This window comes from Echiichthys vipera, assembly GCF_963691815.1.
Source record: "Echiichthys vipera genome assembly, chromosome: 14".
Taxonomy (NCBI): Eukaryota; Metazoa; Chordata; class Actinopteri; order Perciformes; family Trachinidae; genus Echiichthys; species Echiichthys vipera.
In genome coordinates this window covers 18,675,312-18,695,049 of record NC_139839.1, presented here as the reverse complement: position 1 = coordinate 18,695,049, position 19,738 = coordinate 18,675,312, and the positions used below count along the sequence as shown (strand labels likewise).

At 40.6% G+C, this 19,738-nt stretch overlaps 2 protein-coding genes across 2 annotated transcripts; both read right to left on the bottom strand.

Annotated features, from left to right (window-relative positions):
• Positions 1-431: 431 nt before the first annotated feature.
• On the bottom strand, positions 432-9,407 carry zc3h12b (zinc finger CCCH-type containing 12B). The gene is made up of 6 exons (XM_083926844.1): positions 9,354-9,407; positions 3,974-4,762; positions 3,715-3,854; positions 2,796-3,030; positions 2,009-2,115; positions 432-1,885 (listed from the first exon to the last, which is right to left on the bottom strand). Exons 2-6 carry the CDS (start codon positions 4,585-4,587, stop codon positions 468-470), a joined length of 2,514 nt encoding a protein of 837 aa, XP_083782970.1. The 5' UTR covers positions 4,588-4,762; positions 9,354-9,407; the 3' UTR covers positions 432-467.
• A 1,243-nt stretch (positions 9,408-10,650) lies between these two features.
• On the bottom strand, positions 10,651-17,950 carry amer1 (APC membrane recruitment protein 1). The gene is made up of 2 exons (XM_083926842.1): positions 17,613-17,950; positions 10,651-15,419 (listed from the first exon to the last, which is right to left on the bottom strand). Exon 2 carries the CDS (start codon positions 15,310-15,312, stop codon positions 12,211-12,213), a length of 3,102 nt encoding a protein of 1,033 aa, XP_083782968.1. The 5' UTR covers positions 15,313-15,419; positions 17,613-17,950; the 3' UTR covers positions 10,651-12,210.
• Positions 17,951-19,738: the final 1,788 nt, after the last annotated feature.

Here is a 19,738-nt window from a genome sequence, read left to right as displayed (position 1 = left end):
TTCAATTCACTCCTGTGAATAACGTATTTAATACTGAACACACTTGGATGTCAATGCATCCATTTAATGCGGACATTAAACAGTCCTGCCAAATGGACATATGAAGATGTTGAACAAAGGTTCAGTTAATCATGGATATGATACAAAGCTGCTATGCAGCTCCTGTTCAGGTTTTATAAATGCGTTATGAACCAGATTCATAATAAGGTGTCACCTTATATATCAACTGCACAGCCCCTCATAAAAACATAGCTTTAAAATGTGAAACATCTTACAATTCGAGATAAACTTATTAGACAAACTTCCTTAGAGATGTAAAATCTGATTTCCCACCGGATACATTTTTTAAAAAACTCCTGAGGGCATATGTCGCATATGCAGCAACATTTAACAAGTGCCTATCTTTGCAATCAAGATCTGTATTTCCCTTATCACATCACTTTTGAATGTTTAATAAGATTAACTGCTTAATGGCATGACCTCAGTTTTGTAACAATGACGGCGGCAAGTTGTTGTGGATCTGTCAAATGAGGGTTCTTCTCCATTACTGAGTGGACTACGTAAGCAGGAAAGATGTTACAAAGGTTACGATATGTTTGATACTGGTGGTCTGGGATGACATACCGCTCTTGGTGTTCAGCTGCAGATGGCATCTCCCATGGTGAGTTCCAAATTTGTTCCATTTTGTCTGGCATGCTGCGGACCATCACCCGCTCACAACACGGCATCAGGCTGTTACTCAAAGGATATGAATGATATCCATAGGACTCGTTACCACAAGGCAGAGGGTCCCAGCTCGCATGCTGCTCACGGCACAGCGGAGGTCGCCTCTGTCTCATCGGGTTGCTATCATATAGCCTTGAATCCGATATGCTGTCCATACGAGTCATACCAAGCGACCGCGTTGGCTGTGAGGACAAAGGTGGGAGGACATTCTGAGTGAGGGGATAGTCTCCAGGACAGCTGGACCTGGCTCCCACTGCAACATGCTGGATATGTGGTGCTAGATGCGATCCAGACTGCTTACGGTGGCCCTGCTTGGGTTCCTCAGGTCCATAACTCTGTACCCTAGTTAGTGCTTCATGACGAAACCCATGGGAGAAAGCTTGCATCCTACCCTGTGCAGTGGACTGCTGCTGCCCCTTCATGCTCTCCTCTAAGCTACTGTCCATGGAGCTTGGGTACAGGTCTCCATAAGAGGAGAAGGAGTCACTGTTTGAATGGCTGAGGCAGGATTCAGGGCAGTGGCTGGGATTCCTCTGATACACACCATGCTCGTGCTCCATGCTACAGAGACTGTCGACATTATGCATGCTGCTCATGCTCATATTTGAAAAATCACTGTGCAGTGAATAATATCCATGGTCGCTAACTGAGTCATATTTTGGGAACTGTTCACCGTATGTTATAGAGGCGCCATGACTATTAGTAACTAAAATAGGAGGGTACTGTACACTAGACATGTGCTCCAGAGAACTGTGTGCAAACTGCAAAGAACCTGGCACTGGACTGCTGGCTGATCGTGTGTTCAAGGCCCCAGCTGCGTGGCTCTTGGCAGGCTGCATGGTGGGCACGCTGAGAGCAGACACAAGGGAAGGCACTGAATTTGCCTCAGACTTCCTAGCAACGGACAGTCCCTCTGGAGGTTCACAGCGAATACTTGGGTCAGACTGACGTTTGGGTGCCACGTGTTTGACCTCGGAGACGCTGTCCCCCTTTACAGTTGCTGGACCAGTACCGTATTTAGCTAAAGCCCCCTCACTCATTGTCTTCACCGCAGACAGTTTGGCAAAAGCCCGTAGTTCATCAGCCACTGACCGCTGTGGCTGGTTGACACGTTCTGGATGATAGTACTTGCACTTGTGTCCATATGTGCACTTTTTCCCTTGTTTAAAGAAAGAGTAGATCAAGTCAAGAAAAGTACACACTTAATATTATCAGAATTATGCAGACAAAAGACAACATATTTAAGACAATGATTTGACATTTAGTTTCATAAGTTCCTTACCATAGGGGCAAGGTTGTTTTTTGTGCTCTGGAACAACAGGACGCTTGCGGAGGAAATTTTCTAAGCTTGGACCATGTCTTCCCAATGGATCATCAGGCGGCATAAACCTATTCAAAATAGTCATTTCAGTCATTTGTGACATCTTATCTTTTAACAAAGTCCATATCCTCAAAATGCCAACTCAATCTCCACCCTAAAGCCTAAACATTAAACTTTCACAGTTTTAAATTACATCACCTGTGTGTGCAGCTGCAGTGCCCAAGTGTGGGGGACAATGCAGGCTTGAAATGGTTAGAAAAAGGAATGGTACAGCACTTTGCGGCAATATATCACATATTAGCGTCGTCAAGGAAAGGCCCATAGACAGACTGCCTGATTTCGATGTCTTCCAGGCTCTTTCCTCACAGAGTGAATGGGTTAATTAATCAATTTACTAATTTTGTCTGAATAAATAGTTAAATGAATGGCATTCCTACCATTTAACTCTTCCGGGCTTCCCCCGGTTACCTCGTGTTTTAACGTCACAATGATATTAATTGTGGGTATTTCCCTCAGGCAAAGTCTGCACAAATGTGGACTCATTGAAAGTGTTGAGAAAGGAATTTTAAATGTCTGTGAGCGATCCCTTATGCGCTTGAGGATTTGACAGTGGGACCGCTCATGGATTTACCGGTACGCGTGAGTGTGGAGACTGGGATTGGGACAAAGACTTTACTCATGGGGCGAAAGTCTTCGGGTGCATTTTAACATCATTGGCTGCCATAAGAATGAAGTATGGTTTTCTTACTTGTCATTGACAAATGAGTACATTAGGAGACGCTCTTCTATGAACTTCTTCCACTCTGGCTTCTCATTTTGCAAGTCCCTGTAGTTGTCATTTGACACAATAATTCCATCAGAATCAAAAGACAGCTTCACTATGAAGCGATCATCATAGCACACCACCCTCCTGCCTTGAACCCTCCGAGATGGGGTGAAAACCAGGATCTTCTCTTTTTCTAGCTTGCGTAATATTTCTTGGTCTGAAAGAGAAGTTGTAATGTTGATTAATGATGCTCATCATAATTATATTAAAAACAACCAACATCTACTATACAGCAGTGTATTTTGGATGGCAATGGTATGCATTAGGTTACATTGTGGCATTTAATCAATTAATAAATGGTGGGGAGTGCCCCAGCACCCCCTTCTTGGTGACCATGACCACAACACAGGGCCATGCATACACAGAGCAATGCATCAGTCACATTAGAGCTGGGCGATATGGACCAAAGATCATATCTCTATATTTTTTAGCCAAATGGCAATCCTCTGTATATTTCTTAATATTTTTTCCCATAAAGAAAAAAATAGTCAGTTCCGAGTCAAATCAATGGTATTGGTTTTGCTCAGAGAGGAAGAATGGGCAAGGCGAAGTTGTGTGAGGGACAGACGGAGAGGAGAAAAAAGGTGAACTGGCGGCTCCACAAAAGAAACTAATGTTATTTTAAGAAAACATGAATCTCATTATACACGATACTGCCTTATCCTATATCTTGTTAAATATACGCTATATTTTATCGCCCAGCCCTAAGTCAAAATCACAAATACCACAACACGTCTCGTTGGACTGTTGCTCTGTTCTGGTTCAAATTTTGCCAACAAAAACTTACCAACTGCTAACTATAACATCAAATAGCAGTTGCCTTAAAAAATACATTTACTACCTGTGATGAGGGCATCAGGCCTCGACTGTTCCTTTCTCCAGGCTGGGACAAACACAGTGATGTCTTTGTGACCTTTCTCCAAGAACCATTCAACAGAAAGTTGGATACCACGGCAAGAGAATACCTCTTTGTTTCCATGGCTAGAAAACAAAACAGTGTGGTATAAGGGCTACTTTTCCCCACATAATGGACATCCATGAGAGGCATTCTGCATGAACCAACGGCCGATTAAATGTGAGTGTATGTGTCAGTGTCTTACCTCATCGCCACATTTGAGCCATCAATGACGATGGGCCTGAGGTTATCATAGGTATCCACAGAGTCATCTTCCACTGACACCTCTGGACTAACGGTCTCTTTAACACAGGGGGGCCGTGATATTGCTGTGGCCGTGCTGCTGCATGGTAGAATTTCAGGCTCTACTTTGTTTCCAAGCCTTACTAACTCAGCAAGAATGTCGTTAATAAGTGCAGCAGCCCCAAGTTTGTTGAGCACCGTCTCCACCTGCTCTCCTGAATAGCCCAACTTCAATGCAAATTCCATCTTAGTCTGGTACACCCTGTCACTGGCAGGTTTGATCCCTGTTCGCGCGCTGGTGTCATCCTCACGAAAATCTTGCGCAGTGCTACTTTGAGAAAAACTGGGCCGGTCGAGGCATGGAGAGCGACAGAGCTGTCGGTGAGGTTTTGCAACAGCCAAGGGCTCCCTCTTCTTACACCTGCTGTTGTTCACCCGGACCCTCTGTTGTTGCTGCTCTTCCGATTCGCTTTCTGAGCTGCTTCCATCCTCAGAATCATCACTGGCATGCTGGGCCTCACTTGAGTCAATGTTCTCCTCCCTGCATGGTTTTTCCATTTTGAGCTTCTCCACCATCGACCATACTGTCACGTTTGTCTTGACACCTCAGATGTCCACCCCATGCTTCCTCACCTCCACCGCAACCAGGGAATCATACTGAATGCTGGACTTTAGCGCTGCAGGCTCTTTGTGTAGAGCAAAAGTAACACGTTCTATCGTATGTGGGCAGGCAAAATCAAAGCATTAAATCCTGAAAGAGAGCACAATGGTAAGTTTCAATTAGTAATGTGTTTAACTTTGAAATAACCGACAAAGTTTTTTGAAAGAAATAATCCGCTCTCTTCCCATATATATAACCATATATTTTATATATCCGGATTTCTTAGGTTCCAAAATCTGTTTGGAAAAGCAGTTAGAAGCGTATAGATAGAAGAGTCCACTACAATTAAACATTTAAGTGCAAGAGATTGTTAGCTTGTACATAAACATTAAGTTACATTTTTAAACATCTTTTTCTGTCTGTTTCAGCTCTTCGTCCAGACTTAAATTGCCCTTTTCTTTCCCCAAACCCAGTGATTTTCAAAAACTGACTCCAGAGTGTATAAATCCTAAAACGCCAGCTGGGTGTGTACTGGCTTTTGCAAAAAGATGACCTAAGCCAGTCCTTTAAACACCTCGAACAGCAGAGCTGTCTTCATCAACCTGGATCTATGATGATTTTGTCAGATGATGTCGCAATTATAAAAATTAGGATATTATAATTGCTATACTTCGATGCTAATGTTGATGCAAATCGTTTTCACATGAAAATGCCGTTTCAAAACTTAGATGGCTTAATGTAGACGTAGTCTTAAAGTCTTCAGGTCCCTCTCTTCCCACCCTTAACCCCACTTGTGGTAGACCAGTGAATTCTCCACCTGTGGGAAACACTGCTATCTGGGGCAAGTGACCAAATTAGTCCGAGAAATGGAACATATTCGTCACCTGCCCAAATAAACAAGTTACCACAGCTGATCGAAATAGGGACATATTTGTTCTCTCAGTCTGTGTTTTGGTGTTTGTGGTTAACAAACATCAAGCTTAATCTTTTGTTTAGCTTGTATTTTTTGGTGAAACTGGTTGGTTGAAGAGTCTGCAACCATCTGCAGGCTATCTGTTTTGTTTGTCACTCCTGTTCTCAGTGAAAGTTGTGCCACACCTACAAACTCATTGATTATGACAAGTTTAGAACTAATGATGTATTAAAAAGGTGTAAGCTGTAACTAACTATACTTTCAAACTATCTACAGCAGTGTTGCATTTGTGAATGTGTTTGCACTAGTCATAGTATGCATGTGTGTGAAAGTTACCAACAAACTTGAACAGAATTGTGATTATTAACTCATGTTAGGTGGTAATAGCATCAGAATATTACAGTAATATACTTTTAAACTAGTAGTTTTTCACCATAGGCAAAAAATGTATATACAAAAAGAAACAGTCACATATCTCCTGCTCCTTGTACAATATGAAAAAATAAATAATACAGACAGGATAGTCACAAGCTGACTTCCCTGCCTCTCCGGCTAAGAGGTATTCCTGCACAAAACGTGAATGTGCTGCCGGACAACCCTCGCCTCTATGTGCACAAAAGCCTTACAGCCAGACACACACGGGGTGAGTGCATGAGTTGACATAAACCTGAGACAAAGAATGGGCTGAACAGTGTATCCCTGCGCCTCCAGCCTTCTGACAGACAATCTGACCTGAACAGAATTCCTCAGGGAACAAAACTGTTTTATGGTAAAGCAGAGCAGAACTTCAGGGGAGCCTGCAGTATAACACCTCCAACACCTCCTTTTGTACATTCTCACATATGGATATAGTAATCAAATAATCTTAATAACAAGTGCATTAATGAACAGAAAAACTAGACTACACTTTCCCCCAGTCTTGCAGCAAGTAGAAAACAGCCAGCTTCGAGCTTCACGAGGCGCAGCCCATGATGTGCGTTGCTTAGCAACACAGCCTTGTCATCAGCTAACTCCTTTTTACCAGTCACGACTAACACAAACACAGCTCATCATCTCTCTTCAGGCAGTCAGTAAATGCAGAACACTTACAGCTACACTACAACTCTACACTAAAACTCTTGAGGCAGCATTTTTTTTGCAATAAAAAAAACCACATTACATAGCAAATACTGTCACTGACAACACCCTCATCAGGTAATACGCAAGACTGACATTCACGGAAGACCCTGAAGGTTGCACGATATGTTAAGGGTCAATGTATGGCTACAGATGCATACCTTCTTATAGCAGTGTTTTGTGTGGCCATACAGCATCAGCTGTGCACACCGTCTCACTGCTGGCCATAACTTGTAGGACAAGGACTGAAAACAAACTAAGGTTAGAACATTTAGAAACAACTATCTGAAAAAGCAGGGCTGTTGTGGCATTTTTGTGAAACACACACCCCCCACTTCCCTTTAAGACATTTTATGACCACATCAATACATGTTTAAGGGAGCAGAGCTCTTCCAATCCTTTCCCTTCCACCTCCAGGTTCACAGGCTTAGACTCAGCAAGGCCTCCACACTATCCCTGCACATGCACAGGCTCGTGTGGTTCTGTTACATAGCAACAAGTGAAGCAGGTGCCTGAAGCCATCATTTACATTGCTGACCCTACATAGTATCCGGTATGAAGATGGGATTAACTGCTTTATTGTCAGTGTTGCTTACATGTACCAATACTGAAATTTAGAAATTTCAAGTTACATGCAGTGCAGCCACCACTGTACAAAAATGATCTAGCAGTTATTTTATATGAGCCAGCTTAAGTATTACTGTGATAGCACAATGTGTGAAAAGACAATCAGTTTTCTGTACTCAACATAAACACAGCTCTGAAATATACTTTCAGCAACGCCATAAGAGCATGTGAAGACCATCTGGGCTTAGAAATAATTTATCTTCCGAGCTGAAAAGCACACAAATATAAATAAATAAGATAGTGTTTTTTTGGTTATGAAAATGCTTCAACATAAGCAAGTCATAGTAAACTGTCATCCAGGGCACTGAACCAAGAAACACAATATGATCGGATTTCCCTATTTACATTGATCAGATGATGCTCCGATCTCACTTTCCACTCATTAGACCGGTGACGGTGCTGCTGCCACGATTGGTGAATGCTGGCTGATAATCATTACACTATGTTTTTGGAGGACATCGCTGGTCCTCTTTGACATCAAAATCCTCCACATGACCCTGGTAGATGATGAACACTTTGCCAAGAAAGGCAGATGTCTCATTGATAATGTTTTTGTTCATCATTCATATTGTCTGTCAATAGCTTATGTAGCTGAACAAAAGCCCTAAAGCACACATTCTGTGTGTGCTTAGTTCATCATCTGCGGGGAGATTTTTAGCTGTTATCTTAGTGTACAGCCGTCACTCATTATGTACACTCGCTATGGAAACATACTGTCCCAGTCATGCTCAAAGTCAAGCAGATAGAAAGGTCCCGCTTGCAGGTATTTTTACTCATTCTAAAAAGTTCTAAAACATTTTTACAAATTTAGCCACATGTGATTTTAGAGTACTGAAGTGTCGGGGCACCTGGATGATTAATCTTTGAGTTTATCGCTTAGTGTCTACAAACAGACCAATCTCCACCCCCTAAAAAATAGCATCATTGCCTCACACCACCAATACAAAAACATAAAGCTATCTATCTATATGCATGAATTATTTATTATAGTGCGGAAACAAATATCATAAATATGGGTTTGGGCAACAACTTGCTTCATACGTCCTCATCTTTACCAGTCTTTAAATTATATTGTAAGCCATTAGCATTACATTGAGTTCTAACCAACGTTGCTCTATTGGTGTGAGCTTCTTCTGATCCACTTTTATGTTTATCTTCTCATCAATTTGTTAGGCAATTTCTAACTAAAATTCTAACACAACTTATCCAATTAATGATGGAATGAAAAGAAACTATGGAATTATTTCGATGTAAAAACGGAGGGAATTAACCCTTTGGCAGGGGAATAAAATGAGTGAGGATTGAATTCTCATATACAGCCAATTTGGCCAAACTACATGAAACACTGCATTGATCCCAATGACAGTCATCATAGATACACGCTCCTGAACTGCTGAATTAACCCATGTGGACTATGTCACTGCACTCACCAGCTAACCAGTTGACATGTCAATAAAAAAACAACTGAAGTGCTTGATATCATTAGCGACAGCATCATGAGTTAAAGGGGTGAAATGGAGGACGATTAAACAATATGACAGTAGTAATAAATGCCATACTTGCAAAACGCTTTTTTCCGATTAACGTTAGAACACGACCTCTGCACACGACACCATTGTGACTGATTTCGATGAGAGGTAACTGTTTGACATCCTTAGGCCCGAGTTATGGTTAGCTCACGGGCTAGCATGCTAGTGTACCGTTACTTGGCCAGCTGGAGAGTCAAGTTATAAACTAGCCAGCCTACTACTCGGTTTATGTTGTTGGTCAAAGGCTCGGCAGCTATTAGATAGCTGTTATTTTTTAATTATCAAGCTTCTCAAACAACCCGGTGTCTATTTAGTTAACAGTGGCGAGGCTTTGTAGTTATAACTGTCGGGTTGCTAACATTAGTTAGCATAGCTTTAGCCGCAGAGCGTGAGCTAACATTTTTTTGCCAGAATACTAACTGTAACTTGAGATAAAGTTAACATTCGTTTAACATTTCGAAATGAGCTGAAACCATAGCAACACAACACTATCCTCTACACAATCCGCACATATACATCGCCGCTATCGCTGACTTTAAAGCGGCGCTCATCTCACCTTGTTGCTGTCATCCTTTCTCGCCTGTAACAGTTGTGTTTTGCTGCCATTGGCGCTGTCGCAGTTTTGGTCGGGGTTGCCAGATAACGCGAGGCAAAAACAAGTACCCTAAAGCGGTGGTAAGACAACCGGGGTCAGAACACCAGCACAAACCTGATTTCAGTCCCCCGCTACTTTATCAGGTGTCATCATCCGCGCAGGGCTTTCATGGAGCTTTCTGTGTGGCTCGTAGGGACATTTCCCACAACACTGCAAGGACAGATTTGTCATAGAGTCCAACTGGGGTATTTAAAATGGGAATAACTTTATCATGTACTCAAATCAGTGCGTAATATTGACTTCTTTTATCTGAGCCCAGAACAGCTAAACATACTCTGCATTCAGTGACTTGCTCCAAACTAATCCCCATTTACTTTTAATCTTGATCTAGCAGATCATACTATGTTTTAATAAATGATGGCGTACATGCATTTACAAGACAGGTGTCAGTGATGTTAAGTACATTTACTCAAGTACTGTACTTAGGTACAATTTTGAGGTAGAGTCACTTGACATCACTTGAGTAATTCCACTTTATGCTACTTTATACTTAAATATTTTACTTTATATTCCACTACATTTATTTGGTAACTTTAAAATTTACATAATGAGATTATTACACAAAGTGTTATCGACAAATGAAATAACATTGTTATAGATTAGGCTACACACTTTGAATTACCTTGTTGTTGAAAGGTGCTATACAAATAACACGCCTTGCCTTACACAGCAGTATGTAAAGTCATTCAAATCAGCTCCACCTTTATCAGCTGCAATATTAGGGATATTTACATTAATCTACCAATAATTATAATCTCAGAATATAATGTTCTGAAATGGGCCATTCTGCGTAATGAGTACTTTTACTTAAGTAACATTTTGAATGCAGGACTTTTACTTGTAACAAAGTATTTCTACTATGTGGTATTACTACCTTTACTTATGTAAAAGAGTACTTGTTACTTGTACACCGGGGAATTCTTAATTGTGCGCTCGCAGCGTTGCATTGAGTCCCAGCAAGACAGTCCTGGATTTGAACCAGACTGGGGAGCCTTTATGTAGACTTTCTACTCAGGTGTTGAAGAGGTGTGTGAATGTGTTTGCCAGTGTGTAAGCACTACAACAGTTATTCCATGGTTTGCCTGCTTTTGGCTCCAAAGATGCTGGGATGAACTTCAGCTCCCCCACTGCCCTGGTTGAGTGAAATACATAAAAAAAAAGGAAAACGTAATATATCTTGTCATGTTTATTTTAGTATAAGGCAGTGTTCTACTCGGACAAAACAGTAACAGATTTCCAAGAGGCATCCTCTAATGCAACATGGGTGTCATTTAACAATACAAAATAAAACTGAAACAAAAGGAATATTGCCAGTTTGTAACAACCATTCTGAATACATAATAATGTTACAGTGTACAAATAGCTGAGAATATAAATACAAATTCTCTGACATTTGTCAAATATGACACTATAAAAAACGACATCATATGACAGTTGAACCTCTGACCGATCAAACGTTAAATGCACGGGAAAAAATACCAGCTTATCTTTTGACATAATTTCAAACTCCGAACAAAATCAAACCGCAATAATGGAGTGCATCATTTCAGTAATAAATTGAAACTTCACAGGGGGGGTCCAGCTGTTGGTTAGGGAACAGAAAAAAACAACAGCCCCAGTAAGTCCAAATCAAGTCAGGCCAGAAGCAAACAGTAAAGACTATTAGGTACTACAGTACTATTTCTTTCCTTAATTGTTTTCCTTTACCATTTTATATGTATTTTACTCTGGCTGTTTCTTCAACCTCTTGTGTAAAGCACTTTAATACACGGGTTAACTGCATGTGAAATGTGCTGTAGTAAATACAAGTAGATGTGACTTGCAAAGCTACAGTATGTGAATAAAGTGGCAGCTGAAGTTAAACTCTGGGAACCATCAGTCCATCTGGACATTTACTATAAATGCCTCTCCTGTTCTGAGTTGAGGGGAATAGCTAGATGTTAGATGTTTTTGAGATTAAGCCATATACAATAACAGCTTAATGTATTTCAAATATATCTTGTAAAGGTATCAAGAGACATGTTTTAGATTGTGGATTGAGCTATTCCTCGCCGTGAACTGAGAAATTCCCTTATTTCCTAAACCCAAACTGTCCTGAAATGAGGTAAAGTAAGAAAACCGTAAATGTATCATGAATCAATGTATCATCATGTAGCATCATGACAGGTCAACATAAAGCTTACTGGAGGAAAGAGAGGCTATGCAGTAAACACAAACATAAACCAGCACTTAAAGCATACATGGGTTTCAGAGCAATTAGCAAAAGGAAGCGAGACTTAGCTAGCCCTGTTTGGCTGTGCTATGGAAACCAGGCTAATGAATACCAATAAAACAAAGTGTGGCATTACTGTTGAGACCTGGACACTGAGCCTACATACACGTTTAGACATTCTAGCAACATTCAATATCTCAATGAGATGAATCTGTGAGCATTTTCAATGAAAATGGAACTATTACTTGCTTAAAACACTTTCTATAGACTGACGTATGTGTGTGGCCGGCGTGAAGCAATCAACTATTACTGTGCAAATGCAGAAAATCCCTTTTGACCTCCCAATGAAGACAGCCCTAACCCTGACGCAGCACGACAGCACGGACTCCACATTTCAGAATGATTTCAATTCATCTCTCACAGTGTACAACAACTTTTAAAATGAAACCAAAGCAAAAATGAAGCAACGATTACTCCTTTGGATGTAACATAAAAAGTACTCATGAGCACATTACACATGTGACTTCAATCGAGACCGAGAGCCTTTCAATTAATGGTTGCCTCGGGGAGTTTGTTACAGGCCACATCCCGGGGTGTTCGTGTTTCACTAAGGACAGCCGTTTCATCTTTAGACACACCTGCATTCAGGAGACTCCCAGTATGAGACATTCCTTCCCTGCTAGCCACTGGTCTGCTTTTACCACACGGATTATACGAGTGCGAATTTGTGGCAGCTTTACAAAAAATATCCTCGTCAGCATCATCGGATTCATCGTCCATCATCCCAGAATAAACAAAGGTGCCGTGAGGTAAACGACGCTCTGACTGTGAAGGGAGGTGACACTGCCTGTTGTACAGCTTCGTCTGCTGTGACATTAAATCACAGGACACCCTGTCTGACACATTAGAGCAAAGTTGCGATTTGCTGTTAGGGCAATCGCTGCTAGATGGACTAGACAATATTTTGCGTTTTACTTGGCTTTGACTGAGACTCTGTACTTTTTCAGTGAATTCCCCATCTGTGAGAGGAAGGCTTAAAGCCATTTCTGACCTTGTTTGCCATGTTAAGGCCATAATACTGCTACTGTCTCTAACCTCCGATGCAGACACGAGTACATCATTTTTGTAATATGGTGAGGAATCTCTTTCAGAGTCCTTTTCAGTTTGAGCACAAGAAACGATAGCAGCTCTGTTCTCTATGTACGCGTCAGGCATCTTCAACTCAAGGCTTTCTGTGTCCAGAGACCTACTTCTCCTGTCTAGAGACAACGGATTAGGCATGGACTGACTGACTTTTGTAAGGCCTAGGTGTCGCGGGAGACTAGCTATTGCCCATGTATTACTGATCAGGTTCTGCTCATACAGGTCTAACATTTGATAGTCGCATTCGGCAAACGCATCTTTTTGTAGGTAGCTTTCCTCAAATTCCTGATAGGGCGATGAAATGTCCTCCTCCAGTTCCATGTGAATCTGCTCATCGTATTCACCCTCATTATGCATATCCACTACATCAAACGTGACTATGGTAGGTAAGGCCTGCATATTTGGAGTGAAGGCAGAGTTTGTCTCCAAATCATCCACATTGTTGTGCAAGTTACTCAGCATCTGAGAGTTTTTTGTGTAGTCGACAAGTGCTTGAGAGAAACACACAGTTTGTCCGTCCTCCAAGTCAGTGTTATCATCTGGAGACTGAGAATTGATGTTTTTATATGGTAAAGCCACAGGCTTGTTTTCCTCGAGATGTTGCTCTTTGGGTTCACAAAACGTTTCAAAATCTGGGTCGGATGTGCTTCCGAATGATACGCTGCTGTGCCTTTTCTCACTATCAGCATTTATGGATTTTGTTCTTCTTTCAGTAGAAGCGGGCGTATTTCCCTTTTCATCAAACACATCTGGTTCTTGATTATTCCTGCTGGCTGACGCATGAGGTTTGGAATTCAAATTACAGTTCATGTTCATGCCGATTTCCTGCCGACCAATCATATTTTGTGCCGACTCAGAGGATTTGCTGCATGTGCTCGGCACCTCTAGGAAATCATGAACTCCGTACAGTTCAGCGCTGATCTGAAGTCGATTGATGCTTGTGACAAAGGCAGGATCGGTCATGTCAGCTGGCTCATTTAAATACTTGCACTGTTTTGAAGTGGGCAGTTTGGATTTGTTTTCATAATGTGGACTGATGAGGCTCTCGTCAGGTGCAAAAAGTTCATAGAGGGCATCGCCGCTGTAGCTGTCCCTGGGTAATCTCTCTGCCCGTAGTCTGTCAGTTTTTTCTTGTCCGTCATCTGGCCCCGGAGTAGTGGAATCATAGTAGCCCTCATCACTGTTTGGGACAGATTCCTGATGCTCACTTTGAGGAGTTAACACATCAGCAATTGAAGAATTGTCCATGCCGCTGGCTTGCTGTGTACTTTTACTGTTCAGTAAGTCCATATTTTGAGAACTTGTCAGGTCAGAAGTTAAATCAGTGTGTTCTTGGCTGCAACTATAGCAAATATCCTCTGATGTGTTATTTCCCCAGAAATCATGAAGACACTCCTCATCCAAGTCTTCAGGTGACGCCATTTCTTCACCGCCACCCTGATAAGTCCGATAACAAGAGGCCCTCTTTCCTCCATTTCGGCTCCTTTCTCCAGAAACCGTGCTCTCTGTGATGCTGTCGTCTTCTTGATCTGCAATAATGTCCCCACAGCCAGTGAGGGAATCAAAGCTCTTTAGCGATGCAACGTCTCCGTAAATCAGGTTTAACTGATCCGATGAGTCAGCAGGGGTTTCGGACTTCAGTGTGGGCTCAGACATCATGTGAAGTTTTAGACAAGGCTCGCTGTGTCCTCTCAGACTCTCCTTTAATTCACTGGAAACTACGGCCATCAAATTAATTTCCTCATCGCACATCTCATCATCGAGCTCAGACTTTGGGCTGTCTTGCTGCACACTATTCTCTGATTGCATCGCATCAGCATCAATACATTCAGGACCAGTGGAAATATCACATAGAACATCTGCAAAATCAGGCACATCAGGTTCAGATGCCAGGCACTCTGTGACATACTGGTTGGTGTTGTCCTGGACAACAGGCACCTCTTTCTTGCAGCGAGGAGAGGACATTGCAATCATTTCAGTTTTATCCACTCCACCATTTCTGTGGTTTCTGTGATACTTAAAACTTTGAAAAAGACTCCTCAAGCCCCTTTTCTGCCGGGTGAGAGTCAGCGACTTCTGGTCAGCAGTGGGGTGACTACATTCATTGTGACAGCTACTGCGGAGCTCTCCAGCAGAGTCCCTCTGGCCGTGGAACTCAAAATCTCCAGCTGGGGTGTACCCACTCAGATTGTCATCGTGACTAACCTTACATAGCCCATCATGTGTTTTGCTTTTGTTGAGTCCTTTCTTAGAAGACCACTTGCTCTGATTTTTACTCCTTCCTCCAAAGAAACTAGGCAAAATACAGATACTTTTGCGAACTCCAAAAAAAGTCAGGGCAGCCCTCCTAAATTTTCCAGATTTCTGGGATTTCACCGTAGCATTCATCGTATCCGGCTGAGGCTCTTCCGTGATTTCATCATGGCGGCATCGGGATGGCTGCGCGGAGGCTGAAGCCGAATCCTTGGTGTCACTTGGTAGCTCGTCTACCTTAGGGGAAGCCATGGCTACCACGATTACAAAAGCAGTCCAACAGAAGGCATAGTAGCTGAATCTTCTAAATCAGCTGATAGGATCCCTGCAGTGAATATGTCCTCCATCTGATACGAACCCTGTATTGGGAAAGTTGAGACCAAAATCAATGATCAGTTCAAATGTAACATCTACCACACTGATATGAAGCGTTCACATAGCACACTTGGAACATTATATCCATTAGGAGGTTGGAATTTCATATACTCATCGGTGTCCTCTGTATCACTGTGGCCAACCGCCTTTTTTTACTTTTACCATCTACTGCTGCATTATGACTGACATACCAAGATGTAAGAGGACACATTTTCTTCCCTTTGCCTGAGGTGTGTGCTATTGAAGATGAGTCATTTTTGTCAGCTAAAGTGAGTCAACCCAATACAAAGAAAATAAATGTTTAGTCATAATACTAGCGTCAGTGTGGATTTGCATAAGTATCCGCTTGTTTTCTCTCTCTGTCAACTCAGCGTCTGTGCATGGGTGTATGGCTTTGTAAAACCATGTGTGCCTTTCTGTGCACTTCTCCTCTCTTTCTTTTACGGACTTGTTTGTGCTTTGTCGCCTCGCAGGTCTCTGCTGATCGTGGTGGGGCCTACTGCCGTGGTCCTGCATGATGCTTCCCCCTGCTATTATTACTATTACTCATATAATACTATCTTTAGTTTTATAAATTATAAAATGTATAGCCCATAAAACATTATCAGTCATACTTCTCATTGTATCTCAGCTGTTATTACCACTACTCATCATTGATCATATTTGCCACCATGATTATTATGATTGTCATATGCTATCACCTTAGCTGTGCTTGTTTCTACTATTCTACTGCATTAACTGCAGTTACATAAGTCATATTCACATTACTATAGATATTATTACAGTTACTGTTACTTTTGTGGTTGCTTGCTTCTCTGGGACTCTCTGTCTGTCTATGTGCCTTTGTGTCTGTCTTTGTCTCTCTCTGCCATTCTGTCTCTCCTCTCTTTCTCTCTCCTTTTTTTCCCCAACCGTTCAAGACAGATGTCCGTCCTCCATAGAGCTGGGTCTGTCCAACGTTCCTGGCTGTTAAAGGGAAGGTTTTCGTTGCCACTGTGTGCACAAGATTGCTGTTACTGATCATGCAGGAATTGTTGGGTCTCTGTAAACCATAAATAAGCCACAGTGTGTGGTCTGTACCTGCTCTATGTGTAAAGGATCCTGAGATAACTTTTGTTATGAGTTTGCACTGTAAATAAAATTGAACTGAATTGAATTTCAGGCAGTGGTCACTTTCATCTGTAGTGTCCTGTTGTCTTTGCTTTTTTTTTTTTTTTTTAAGTTTTAATGTCTTGTCTTGGTACCTACTATACATACACCGGTCCTGGTGTATTTCCTGGTCCAACGGTCTGACTGCAATGGCATATTTTGTTTTTTTAATGTCAGTTTCTGAGTTTGTTTGTTTTGGGATTGTTTTTACACAGTGTGTGGTTGTTGACTTTGACCTAAGAGGGTTCACTCTATTAAGTCATTAGAGCCATTATTTAGTACACACACACACACACACACACACACACACACACACACACACACACACACACACACACACACACACACACACACACACACACACACACACACACACACACACACACACACACACACACACACACACACACACACACACACACCTTATCTAATATTATTGTAATCCCAATTTGGCAAGGACTCTGGGTAATAGGTCAAATTTAGAAGAAATACTAACTCTATACTCTTTTACATCATCAATGTAAAGCTTATAGACCTAACAACTTAGAGCATTGATACAGATTTGTTGTCATAATTCTAAACATATCTCATACAGAATCTACTGCCTTTGTATTGGATGTTTTTGTTTTGTGAATATTTCTGCAAGAATAAAACTAAAACTATAGTAACGGTATAGTATATATAAACATGCTTCAGAAAGAGAGAAAGCCAGGCTAGGGTAAAACTTTCATATACATGATACCAGTAAGATTTGGATGTGAACACCCAGGTAATAAAGCAACAGGCTATAGGTGGAACTGTGCAGCAGCTGTAGAGTCGCTCTGCCACAGGTAACACCAGCGGTGAGTCCAAAATGATCCAGTGTGCTTCAAATGATAGCCTCAGCTAACATAACACACGGCAGCTAACATTGGATTCGGCGCAACTAGCAGACCTACTTTGAGACGGCAGTTTTCATGATAAACTAAGGGTCACATTAGCACATTTAAGTATTTCTGACTCTGATAGAAAGAGGTAAACAAACTTACCAGCTAAAGCCAAAATCTTGCAGCACGCAGCACGGTGTTGGTTTGTCGACCAGTAGACGAATTCACCTCTCAAAGCATTTAACTTTACTGTTGTGTCACTGCAGTTGGCCGGTGGTCGTCCTGGACCGCGAAGTAGTTTCCCCCAGACACGGTTTCATTTGTTCGCAGACACCGTTAGCTGGGTTAGCTGGGGTGCTTGCTAACAGCGGTGGCGTTAGTGTGAATCTGACTGTTGCCAACGTTACGGTTACGTTCAACCACTGTGTGCTATAAATATGCAGACCAACCGCACAGATGTGGGATTAATGTGACTACTTTAGCCAATTTTACTCTGAAATGTTCCCAAAAACCCCAGCGTTTAAATGCCTGGGCGGATGATGACTTCCTCCGCCGACTTCTCAGGTATTTTACCCAAAACTCCTTTCGTGATCCTCTCCTCTCGGCGCATGCTAGTGACGCAACACATGTGTATCGATACCATTTTATAAATACCTATTTAAAAATAAATAAATAAATAAGTAAATACATAAATAAATACCCATTTAAGCTCCTGACTCAACAGGGCATTTTATTCCTCACAACATATTTAAAGAAGTAGGAGGTCTTCACTTTCTGTTAAGCATGGAAATGATGTTACTCACATCATTTTTCACCATATAAAACAGTCATTTGGTATAATATAGTAAAGGACACAAGTCTGCGTCAAGAATCTGGGTTGAAAAAAAACGTAATTTTTTTAAAGGTTCTTTTTTTTTTTAACAACGAGGGTCATATAATATCATATAAGATGTTTCTACAAAAAAAGGATTTCCCATCATCTATAAATCATCAGATGTACAGTTAGGTCTAGTGGTTCGAAAGAGCTGATGAAAGGCTGTAGTAAACTACACTGGGTTATTAACCCTCAACAGACACTTTACTTAGATTGAACCCAATGTATTAGTTACAAATGTACCAATAAACATATAAGAAGATGCTGTTATAGCAAAAGGAAAAGAACCCCTCATGGAAAGACTTACTGGAGCTCCCTCTTCACTGATACAAACTGGAGTAGAGCTTGGCTTGTCCCATTAAAATTTCAATTTCTGACAAAATTAGAGAATTATAACTCAAGCTACTTCATAACATCTATCCTACTAATGCATACACATCTACATTTTCTGACATTGATAACAGCTGTTCCTTCTGTAAAAAGATAAAGTATCATCCATTTATTTTATAACTGTCCATTTTGTATCATCTTTTGGAAAGATTTGAATGTCTTCATATTACTCGTTAAATTCCATATACATCAAGTCAAAATGTCCAAGGCAACCCCTTCATTTCCATTTTTTTAATTGAATTAAAAACTTATTTTGAGTCACCGTCATATGTTGAATACAATAGCTGAAAAATGTTCATCAGCTATTGTATTTTATTCAATTTACAGTCAGTGATCTTGTCTGCCATTATGTGTTTTGGAATGTCTGTCACTTTGTTTTTTTTGTTCCTTTTCCAATTGTTCATATTATTTGATGATAAATAAAGTTTTTTAAAAAAGGAAAGAGAGCTTGTGACCCTGTCAAAAAATGTATATATATATATATATATATTTATATATATGTATATATATATATATATATACATATATATAAATATACATATATATGTATATATATATGTGTATATATATATATATATACATATATATATATATATATATACATATATATGTATATATATATATATACATATATATGTGTATATATATATGTATATATATATATATATATATATATATATATATATATATATATATACATATACATAAGCAGACAATCCTTTTCTGATTGTCTGCTTACTTATTGTCTAAGTATTCTTAATCTGAAAAAAATATTTCTAAATTTGAAAATATATATATATGGATTCTGAATTTCCCCTACACATGAAAATGTATTGTTTGTTTTTTTTCTTACCGTTCTACCAAGTCAAACCAATACTATATTATACATTTGATACTATTACTTGCAAAAGTCCAAGTCAAAAATTAGAATTTTTCATTTTCTTAATTGTAATAAAAAATGTTGGCTGTGAATTAAGGAAATGCCTTTAGAAAGTTGTAAAAAATATATAAACTTTATTTAGAC